The sequence below is a fragment of the Heteronotia binoei genome, chromosome 5 (genome assembly GCF_032191835.1).
Source record: "Heteronotia binoei isolate CCM8104 ecotype False Entrance Well chromosome 5, APGP_CSIRO_Hbin_v1, whole genome shotgun sequence".
Taxonomy (NCBI): Eukaryota; Metazoa; Chordata; class Lepidosauria; order Squamata; family Gekkonidae; genus Heteronotia; species Heteronotia binoei.
The window spans coordinates 22,329,459-22,341,081 of NC_083227.1; the positions used below are offsets into that span (position 1 = coordinate 22,329,459).

Below are 11,623 nucleotides of genomic sequence, written 5' to 3' on the forward strand. Positions count from 1 at the left end.
CATTTTGGAGGGAAAACTCTAAGGTACAATAGGTACCATAGAGTTTTTACTTCCCAAATGGCTAGAGTGTCCAATCGCCTAGAGCGGTCGCCACATGGCAATGTCATTTCTGGGTGATGTCGTCATGCCGCGCATGTGGCAGTGCACGTGAGGAAAATCCCCTTCCGGGGGCTTCAAGGTACTTGGCAACCCTATGCTCACCACCCCATCCCAGAATTCCAAAGGTGCCCATAGGCTCAAAAAGGTTGGGGCTCCCTGGTTTAAAGAAAGCTAGTTCTGGGGCTGAACAACCAGAAGGGAACTAGAACATGGATACAACCAGTGCTTCCTTCAGGTTGAGTTATCATGAGCTAGCTCACAGATTTTTAGCCTCCAGCTCACCCATCTTTGTCTCAGCTCAGGAAAAATGGCCATAGAGCAAACTAATTTATGCAGTAGCTCACAACTTTAATGCCAGTAGCGCACAAAGAAGAGTGTTTGCTCACAAGATACTGCAGCTTAGAGGGAACATTGGATACGACTATCTTCAAGCGACCGAGAACTTCCATCTGAAGAGATGGTGGTATTTTTGTACAAGAACATCAGGGAGAGTGGCGATTTGAAAACAGTTCTTCCTCCTCCCCGCTCAGTCCTCAGCCAGTTTCCAACAGGTGAGAATTCAGTGTAACACTAATGTATTTATTTTTGTAAAAACTCTTAAGCATCATGAGCCCAGGATTTGCAAAAACAACCATTGCCAGAGGATGTGGATAAAGAAGGCCCATCCCAAACACACAAAACAGCCCGTCGGTTTATTAGAAACAGAATACATACAGAGGCCAGCCACGTTGGGCTTCCGTAGAAGAACTAGAGCTGAGTCCAGTAGCACCTTGGAGAATGTGGCAGAACGGGCCTGCTCTGGGTCTCCTGTCCCTCCCAGTGGGCAACTCCTTGCAAAAGTCAGGTGGCGGCGGCTGTGGACTACCCGAGAGTGAAAGAAAAGCCTCTCCAGGGGTTGAGATAGACCTAGGAGGGCAGGGTGGAATGAGGCCTGCCGGCCAGAACGGGCCTGTTCTGTCACAGAGAACAACCAGATTTTCAGGGTATCCGACCGATAAAGATTTGACTCTTGATAGAAGGAGGAGGAGGAGGAAGAAGAAGAGGTGAAAGTGGTTTGGATTTATACTTCACCCTTCACTTGGGAGTCTCAGAGCAGCATACAATCTCCTTCCCTTCCTCTCCCCATATTAGAACACCCTGTGAGGCAGGTGGGGCTGAGAGAGCTCTGAGAGAATGGGGACTGACCCAAGGTCACACCGGCAGCAGCATGTGGAGGAGTGGGGAATCAAACCTGGTTCTCCAGATTAGAGTCTGCTGCCCTTAACCACTACACCAAACTGGCTCGTCTGCCGAAAAACTAAGGCGTTTCTGGATTCAAATCTAGCTCTAGACTATGTACAGTTAAATGCATGATCGCCCCATATCCTCTTATACAGATGGTTTATTTTGTAGCCATATCTTTCGACACCCCTTGAAATCCCTCCGTAAGCTGCCTCTCCGCACAAACGTCCCAAATTCTATTGCCTAGAGCGCCTTTCCGCAATTCATCTTCAATTAGAAATCATGGAAACCTTTTTTAAAACATTTGCTTTGGGTTTTATGGTGGATGGAAAAATCCAGCAACTCCTCTCCCAATCGGAACAATCCTATGGCTTCTCTCCTGTTTGGGCAACTTCTTTTTCCCCCTCCTGCGTAAAACGATTAGATGGGCTACCAAGTTTTAGGTTTTACTTTCCTCTACGGCTTCTAAAAAATTCCAGGGAGGGAGAATAAAAGAGGGTCTGTTTCAGCATAAAAGTTCATTGCTTGGAACACTCCTATGATTCTTTCCGGGAATGGAAACTTCGACGCTTAACTAAGGGCTAAACTACCCAGGACCCGATTTAGTCAGATGTGCAATCCAGAAGTAACGTTTAAAAGCACTTGGGGGCCCAGTTCTGCTCGGGATCATGATATGGGATCGGAGAAGCTTCAGCCCTCCCCACCCAGTGCTGTTTTCCCCAGCCGAAATGGCCACGGGGGCCCTGTTCGACTCACTGTGGGCATTTCGGCTAGGGAAAACAGCACGGGAGGGGAAGGCGGAAGGTATTATCTAGTTCAGCCCTAGGCTGAACCTAGTCGGAGAGTTATTTCTCTCAGCCATCTGCCCAACGGGAATATTTTATGTTTGTAAGTTATTTGCTTCTTTGTGAGTCCTTTTATGTACTACCAGGTGTGCACTGCAGGTAAAGCTTCTCCCACAGGTGAGGCACGTATAGGGTTTCTCCCCTGTGTGGATCCTCTGGTGCTGCATAAGGTGTGCGCTCTGGCTGAAGCTCTTCCCACAGGTCCCGCATTTGTACGGCTTCTCGCCTGTGTGGGTCCTCTCATGCTTCACCACGTCCGAGCTGGTTGTGAAGCTCTTCCCGCACAAGGAGCACTTGTACGGCTTCTCCCCCGTGTGTATCCGCTTGTGTTTCACCAGGTCGGAGCTGGAGCGGAAGCTTTTCCCGCACACCGGGCACTTGCACGGCTTCTCCCCCGTGTGGGTCCTCTCGTGCTGGGTCAGGATCATGCTCTGCGTGAAGCTTTTCGCGCAGTAGGAGCATTTGTACGGCCTCTCCCCCGTGTGGCTACGCTGATGTTTCACCAGGCCTGAATTGGAGGCGAAATTTTCCCCACAGGTCAGGCAGGCGTAGGGCTTCTCGCCCGTGTGGGTCCTCTCGTGCTGGATCAAGTTGGAACTCCTCTTGAAGCTCTTCTCGCACAGGGAACAGTTGTACGGCTTGTCCTCCGTGTGCGTCTTCTTGTGGTTCACAAAGTTCGAGCTGGTGATGAACCTTTTGCCGCAGTCGGGACACTGGTAGGGCCTCTCTCCGGTGTGGGTCCTTTGGTGGGTCATGAGGTGGGCGTTGGAGCAGAAGCTCTTCCCGCACAGGTAGCACTTGTACGGCTTCTCTTTGGTGTGGAACCGCTCGTGGACGATGAGATAGGACCGCTGGCTGAACCGCTTCTCGCAGACCGAACACTGGTAGGGCTTCTCTCCGGTGTGGATTCGCTCGTGCTTGACGAGGTCGGAGCTCTGGTGGAAGCTCCTCCCGCAGTCAGCGCATTTGTATGGCTTCTCCCCCGTGTGGTTCCTCTTCTCGTGGCTGATGAGGCTGGAGATGCTGCAGAAGCTTTTCCCGCATTTGGAGCAGATGTACGAAGTCCCTTCCACGGGGCTGCCGACTTCTAAGCCCGGGATGAGGTTCGGTGGGACCTCCGGTCTGTGCTGGATCTCATAGATTCCTCCCATGTCGGGGAACCCAGAAAGGTCATCCGTCGTTTCCAGCAGCGGCTCACACGGGTCCATGGGCTCAGGACTCTTCAGATCGATCACCTCCTCGCTATCGCTCATTTGTTCGCCCATGGCTGGAATAAAAAACAAAGAACAATATAAACTTGGACTCTGAACTACTTTGTACTGAGATAAAGCTAAAGGTAGTCCCTTATGCAAGCGCCAGTTGTTTTCAACTCTGGGGTGATGTTGCTTTCCCGACGTTTTCACGGCAGACTTTTTACCGGGTGGTTTGCCATTGCCTTCCCCAGTCATCTTTCCTTCCTCCCAGCAAGCTGGGAACTCATTTTACCGACCTCGGAAGGATGGAAGGTTGAGTCAACCTGGAGCCAGCTACCTGAACCAGCTTCCGCTGGGATCGAACTCAGATCATGAGCAGAGGGCTCCGACTGCAGTACTGCAGCTTTACCACTCTGCACCACGGGGCTCTCTTTGTACTGAGATACTGGATGGGAAAAACTTCTGAGAAAGGAATGCCCTCATTTTGCCCCCGACTTATAGCAATAGAGTGATTAACAGACATTCTCACATTTTGACATGTTACTGTTTTATTGGTTTCTCATGCTTATGCTACTCAGATCAAAGGTTTGCTCAATTTGTTAATTTTACTATTCTGTCACTGGATCTTACATTTGTACCATGTTGCATTTTAAACTACTGCCTACCAGCTATATGTAGCTCTGCTCATGGTACCTGATCCTTCATCTGATGAAGTGTGCTTAGAGCACACGAAAGCTTCCATTCTGAATAAAACTTTGTTGGTCTTAAAGGTGCGACTTGTCTCCTACTTTGTTCTACTGCTTCAGACCAACACGGCTGCCCACTTGGATCTACTTTGTACTGAGACAGTAACCCTCTCGCTGCACCACTTCAGACTGCATGCCTGGAATCTGCTGCTTCAGGTGGGGAAAATGCTCTGCATGCAAAAGGGAGAAAAATTCGAGGATGGGCTGTGGCTCAGTGGCAGAGCTTCGGCTTGGCATGCCAAAGGTCCCATGTTCAATCCCTGGCATCTCCAGCTGAAAAGATCTGGCAGTAGGTGATAGGAAAGACCGCCTGAGACCCTGGAGAGCTGCTGCCAGTCTGAGTTGACAATACTGACTTCGATGGACCACGCAGTGGCGACCCCATAGGGTTTTCAGAGCCAGTTTGGTGTAGTGGTTAAGTGTGCAGACTTTTATCTGGGAGAACCGGGTTTGATTCCCCACTCCTCCACTTGCAGCTGCTGGAATGGCCTTGGGTCAGCCATAGCTCTGGCAGAGGTTGTCCTTGAAAGGACAGCTGCTGTGAGAGCTCTCTCAGCCCCACCCACCTCACAGGGTGTCATGGGGGGGAGAAGATATAGGAGATTGTAAGCCGCTCTGAGTCTCTGATTCAGAGAGAAGGACGGGATATAAATCTGCAGTTTTCTTCTTCTCACACAGTGGCCAACCAGTTCCTCTGGAGGACCAAACACAGGGTTCGAAGGCTTCCCCTGAGGTTGCCTCCTGGTCTGGGATTCAGAGGATTAATGCCTCTGGATGTGAAAGTTTCCCCTCAGTCACCATAGCATTGTGTTGTGAGTGAGTGTTAAGTCGCAGTTGACTTGTGGCAACCCCACAGAGTTTTCAAGGCAAAGAGACTTCAAAGGTGGCTGCCTGCCTCTTCATACCAACCCTGAGCTTCTTATCCCACCCAAATACTAACCAGGGCCAACTCTGCTTAGCTTCCAAGATCTGAAGAGCCTGGGCTAGTCTGGGCGATCCAGGGCAGGACAGTGGAGAAGAGTAAATATTCAAGAGTGTTACACTAGAACAAGGGTGGCCATAAGAACATAAGAGAAGCCATGTTGGATCTGGCCAATGGCCCATCCAGTTTAACACTCGGTGTCACACAATAGCCAATAAACCAGGCACCATCAGGAGGTCCACCAGTGGGACCAGGACACTAGAAGTCCTCACACTGTTCCCTCCCTCCAACCACCATGAATACAGAGCATCACTGCCCCAGACAGAGAGTTCCAACAATACGCTGTGGCTAATAGCCACTGATGGACCTCTGCTCCATATGTTTATTCAATCCCCTCTTGAAGCTGTCTATGTTATATGTTAGGCCAAACTTGCTTAATGTAAGAGCCACATAAAATAAAGGCCAGATGTTTGAGAGCCACATGACATGAACATCAGATGTTTGAGAGAAGGAAGGAAGGAAGGAAGGAAGGAAGGAAGGAAGGAAGGAAGGAAGGAAGGAAGGAAGGAAGGAAGGAAAGGAGGGAGGAAGGAAGGAAAGGAGGGAGGAAGGAAGGAGGGAGGGAGGGAGAGAGGAAAGAAAGAAAGGAGGAAGGGAGGAAGGAAGGAAGGAAAGAAAGAAAGGAGGAAGGGAGGGAGGGAGGAAGGAAGGAAAATAGAAGGGAGGGAGAGGTGGAAAGAAAATAACTTTAAATGCATTCTCTAAGCCACCAGCTGACTTGGCTTGGAGAAGTGATTTAAAGAGACAAATGCCTTTTCCAAGCCAGCCAACGGGGCAGAGGGGGCTTCAAGGTGTGAAAGAGCCACATGTGGCTGCCAAGCCGCAGTGTGGCCACCCCTGGACTAGAATCTGGGAAACCCAGGTTCGAAACCTCGCTCATGCCCTGGAACCTCACCGGGCTACCTTGGGCCAGTCACACCGTCTCAGTCTAACATACCTCACAGGGTTGTTGTGGTGAGGATAAAATGGAAGAGAGGAGAACGGGGTCAGCTCCTTTGGGTCCTTATTGGGGAGAAAGGCGAGGCATAAAAGGAGAAAATAAAACAAGAATTCGAAATCTGGAGTCAGGACAGGGAACAGAAATCTTCCCATCCGGCTGTCGAGAATACCTCTGATATTACAGCCACTCTCCCCAGACATAACTATGGATCTCTGCTACTACCTCCAAAGCTGAAATGAGCAAAGGCCTCATTCATTTAATTCAATTTGATCGATTTATATACAGCAGGGGTGGCCAAGGGTAGCTCTCCAGATGTTTTTTTGCCCACAACTCCCATCAGCCCCAGCCATTGGCCATGCTGGCTGGGGATGATGGGAGTTGTAGGCAAAAAAACTCTGGAGAGCTATCGTTGGCTACCCCTGATTTATAGCCCTCCCTCCCTTGCAAGCAGGCTCAGGGCGAGGAACAACGGTAACAAGAATAATAAAAACATTTAAAACAATAAATATAAAGTAACATTAAGAACAACGTCTAACATCAGTTATCAGATGGCAGCCGAAACTCTGGAACAAGTTCATACACCCCGAAGGGGGCGGGGTTTGCATCAAGTGCAATAATAGATGTTAAAATAATACAGAGGAGCAGGACAAATGGACAAGAAAGAGAGAGCCTGAGGGGAGGCAGATCCAGATGTTTACCACAGCCTCAACTGTAGGTCTGGTGGAACAACTCCGCTCTGCAGGCCCAGAGGAACTGTGTTAAGTCCTGCAGGACCTGGATTCACTGGGAAGAGCCTTCCACCAGGCCTGTGCCAGAGCCGAAAAGACTCTGACTCCGGTTGAAGCTAAGCAAGTATCTTTCAGGCTGGGGATCACCAGATTAACTCTCTCATCTCCATCATGAGCGAGGAGAGAGGCTCTGGCAAAGCCCTTTATTATGCATCCAAGTTGCTCCCTTCCATACAGCAACCAGGAGACAGGAGAATAACGGAATGGCTTAAGATCTCTTAACATAATATATATAATAATAACTTTTAATTTCTATCCCGCCCTCCCCGCCAAAGCAGGCTCAGGGCGGCTCACAACATAAAATACATTATACATCAGATTACATAAATTGCAAATAAAATCCAAGTTAAGACAAATTACAAGTTAAAATTTACAAATTACAATGGTGCTAAAACATTCGATCTTCAATAATTCCATAAAATTCAGTAACCAAGAGCACTTTTTTAGAGGCATTTCCTAGTTTATCATTGGTTGAAGGCTAGTTTATAGAGGTGGGTCTTACAGGCCCTGCGGAACTGTTCCAAACTCCGCAGGGCCCGCACCTCTACCGGGAGTTGATTCCACAGCAGTGGAGCAGCAATAGAGAAGGCCCTATCTCGGGTGGCCTTCAATCTGGCCTCCCTTGGCCCAGGGACGGTCAGCTGGTTTTTTCCAGCCGACCGCAATGCTCTTTGGGGCTCATATGGGGAGAGACGGTCCTTCAGGTAGGCAGGTCCTCGGCCATATAGGGCTTTAAAGGTGATAACCAGCACCTTGTAACGAACTCGGTATCCCACTGGCAGCCAGTGCAGTTCGCGCAGCCCCGGCTGTATGTGCTCCCATCTTGGGAGTCCCAACAACAGCCTAGCCGCCGCGTTCTGCACCAGCTGCAGCCGCCGAGTTCGGCACAGGGGCAGCCCCATGTAGAGAGCGTTGCAGTAATCCAGTCTCGAGGTGACCGTAGCATGGATCACCGTTGCTAGGTCACGGCGCTCTAGGAAGGGGGCCAACTGCTTCGCCCGTCGGAGATGAAAGAACGCGGACTTGGCAGCGGCCGCTATCTGTGCCTCCATTGATAGTGAAGGCTCCAGAAGAACCCCCAAGCTCTTGACCCTATGTGCCGCTTTCAGCAGCACACCGTCAAAAATCGGCAAGGGGATTTCCCTTCCCAGGGCACCGCGACCCAAGCAAAGGACCTCTGTCTTCGTTGGATTCAACTTCAGCCCGCTCAGTCTGAGCCAACCTGCCACGGCTTGCAATGCTAGGTCCAGGCTTTCTGGGACGGAGTCAGGTCGGCCGTCCATTAATAGATAGAGCTGGGTGTCGGCCGTCCATTAATAGATAGAGATGGTCGACCGTATCGAACGCGGCCGACGGAGATAGATTCAAGAGGGTAGCCATGTTAAGAGCCCCGTGGTGCAGAGTGGTAAAGCTGCAGTACTGCAGTCCTAAGCTCTGCTCACGACCTGAGTTTGATCCCGGCAGAAGCTGGGTTCAAGTAGCCGGCTCAAGGTTGACGCAGCCTTCCATCCTTCCGAGGTCGGTAAAATGAGTACCCAGCTTACTGGGGGGGAAAGTATAAAAGACTGGGGAAGGCAATGGCAAACCACTCCGTAAAAAAGTCTGCCATAAAAACGTTGTGAAAGTAACGTCACCCCAGAGTCAGAAACAACTGGTGCTTGCACAGGGGACTACCTTTACCTTTTTTTAGCCATGTTAGTCTGAAGCAACAGAACAACGTTTGAGTCCAGGGGCACCCTGAAGCCCCCAAAGTTTAATTCTGAGTAGAAGCATTTCAGAAGCATGCACACTTCTTCAGACACCCACAGTTAAACTGTGTGGGTCTTTGTTCTAAAACCTGCCACTTTCACCCCCTTTTTTGCTGTCAAGTTGCAGCCAACTTACGCTGACTCTGCAGGATCTGCAAGGCAAGAGACGTTCAGAAGTGGTTTGCAGTATTCCCTCTAAGCTGAGTTCGTGTGAGCTAGCTCACAGTTTTTTAGCCTCCAGCTGACACATTTTTCTCTTAGCTCAGGAAAAAATGGCCCCAGAGTAAACTAATTTATGCAGTAGCTTGCAACTCTAATGCCGGTAGCCAGGGGTGGAATTCTAGCAGGAGCTCCTTTGCATATTAGGCCACACACCCCTGATGCAGCCAATCCTCCAAGATCTTACAAGGCTTTTCTTGGTAAACTCTTCAAGGATTGGCTGCATCAGGGGTGTGTGGCCTAATATGCAAAGGAGCTCCTGCTAGAATTCCAGCCCTGCCAGTAGTTCACAAAGTAGAATTTTTGCTCACAAGACTCCACAGCTTAGCGGGAACATTGGTTTCTCTGCCTCTGGGCAGCAACCCTGGACTTCTTTGGCGGTCTCCCATCCATGCACTAACTGGGGCCAACCCTGCTTAGCTTCCAAGATCTGATAAAACTGGGCTATCCTGGACTATCCGAGCCCAATTAGGAGGGGTGAAAAAGCCCTGTGCCCGTAGCAGTGCTCTGGCAGGAAGCCATTTTTAATGGGCAGGGCCAGTGCTGTTGGTGCTGCCCATCAACTGTCTTCACTTTTGCATACGGAGCCACACCCTGACACATTTGCAGGAAAGCATACCTCAGAGTAGCCTTAGCGATCACCAAATAACGGTTTTCAGAATCTAGAAAGAAGAAGAAAGGGAGGGGGGATTAACATTATAATTATGTTCTTGCAATGGATTACTGACAGGTTTCCCAACTCTGGGTAATGACATTCAGGAGGTGGAATTCTAGCAGGAACTCCTTTGCACATTAGGCCACACACCCCTGATGTAGCCAATCCTCCAGGAGCTTACGGGGCTCTTAGTACAAGGCTTTCCGTCAGCTCAGGTGGATTGGCTACATCAGGGGTGTGTGGCCTAATATGCAAAGGAGCTCCTGCTAGAATTCCACCCCTGATTATATTCCTGGAGGTTTTGGGGTAGATCATAGAACAGGTGGGGTTTGGGGAGGGAGAGACCCCTGTGGGGTATAATGCCACAAAACACAGCCTCCGAGACATCCATTTACTCAACGGGAACGGAGGCCTGTAGTCTAGAGCAGAGCTCTAATTCCAGGAAATTTCCAGACCCCATCTAGAGGTTGGCAACCCCACTCACTGAGAAACTGTGAAATTCCCTAGACTTGTCACAAATAAAGTGGTATCTCAGGACCAGTGAGCTTTTGACTCCTCAAAGCTCATAACACCCTCCACCTCAAATCTTGTTGGTGCTGGTGGAATTGAATCTAAAGAAAGCTGGAGGGCATCATAGAATCATAGAGTTGGAAGGGACCTCCAGGGTCATCTAGTCCAACCCCCTGCACAATGCAGGAAACTCACAAATACCTCCCCCTAAATCCACAGAATCCTCATTGCTGTCAGATGGCCATCTAGCCTCTTTTTAAAAACCTCCAAGGAAAGAGAGCCCAACACCTCCCGTGGGAGTCTGTTCCACTGAAGAACCGCTCTAACGGTCAGGAAATTCTTCCTAATGTTGAGCCGGAAACTCTTGATTTAATTTCAATTCACTGGTTCTGGTCTTACTTTCTGGGCCACAGAAAACAATTCCACACCATCCTCTAGATGACAGCCCTTCAAGTACTTGAGGGTGATCGTATCACCTCTCAACCGCCTCCTCTCCAGGCTAAACATGCCCAGCTCCTTCAACCTTTCTTCATAGGACTTGGTCCTATGTATGCATCATTGTGTATGTGTGTATCGCTGTGTATGCGCGCGCGTGTGTGGGTCTATTTACTGAAGGCATTTTGGACCGTCATGCAAAATGTGCTGGAGAAACCCTTTGGTTTTGAAAACAAAAAGGACACCAGGATTGCCAACTTTCCAGCTGGCTTCCGTCGCTCTGCCTTGCCAAAGGGCACCGAGGGTGGCCAGCAGCGGCTTTCTCCGTGCGCCTGAAAAGCTTCGCCTGTTGTTTTGCGGTCACCCAGCGGCGCTTGCATCCACAAGAAGGGGCCAAGCTGATTTTTTTTTCTTTTGTTTTATCGGCCACTTGGCCCCCTTAACAGCCTCCCCCTCCCTTAAATCGGATTTTCACAAAGGAGGGCAGAAAGTGTCGCTCTCTCTTCGATCTAAAGCGAAGCAAACCAGAAACGGGATGGAAAAAATAGGGGATCTTTCCTCGGCCTGGAAATGGCAGGCTCCTTTGATCTCCCCCCCACCCCGCATTATTCAACATGGCTCTGCCTCCCCTCTTCCTTTTGTCTCACCTTTCTTTCTTTTTTTTAAGCATGGCAAATTTAAGGGGGGAAAAATCTCCCTACCTGAAAGTTGCAGGAAAGGCTGATCTGGAGATCTTTCACACACCCCAGGCACAGTGACCGAATTGCACAACCAATGGGGGGGAGGAAAAAAAAAAAAAATAGGCAGGATCTGCCAGACTGGAGGGGAGGGGGGGGAGGTGGCAAGAGAAAGGAACAGGAAGTGGCCGTCGCTCTTTTCAGCCCCCCTTGCAGATTATGTTTTTTCCCCCGTGGCCTCTCTAGGAATCTCAGCGGCTGTCAAAAGAAGCCTTCGCCAGACAGAACGTCAGAGAGCTTAGTCCCTATCTAAAGACGAGTAAAAGCGCTCGAGTCCGATCCCCTGCACGTCTCACCGTGCAAACCGTGGGGTTACTCGCTATGCCTTGCTAAAGGGCACAGGGTAGGGTTGCCAGCCTGGAGATCTCCCGCTTTTACAACTGATCTCCAGCTGGCAGAGATCAGCTCCCCTGGAGAAACAGCTGCTTTGAAGGGTTATGCCATGCTGAGGCCCCTGCCCTCCCCAAACCCTGCCCTTTCCCGGATCTACCCCCAAAGTCTCCAG

The 11,623-nt window shown here is 50.1% G+C and overlaps 1 protein-coding gene across 1 annotated transcript; it reads right to left on the reverse strand.

Annotated features, from left to right (window-relative positions):
• Nucleotides 1–771: 771 nt before the first annotated feature.
• Nucleotides 772–11,181, reverse strand: LOC132571200 (zinc finger protein 501-like). Its single transcript, XM_060237903.1, has 3 exons — nucleotides 11,083–11,181; nucleotides 9,401–9,443; nucleotides 772–3,432 (listed from the first exon to the last, which is right to left on the reverse strand). Exon 3 carries the CDS (start codon nucleotides 3,428–3,430, stop codon nucleotides 2,201–2,203), a length of 1,230 nt encoding a protein of 409 aa, XP_060093886.1. The 5' UTR covers nucleotides 3,431–3,432; nucleotides 9,401–9,443; nucleotides 11,083–11,181; the 3' UTR covers nucleotides 772–2,200.
• Between the last annotated feature and the right edge of the window lie 442 nt (nucleotides 11,182–11,623).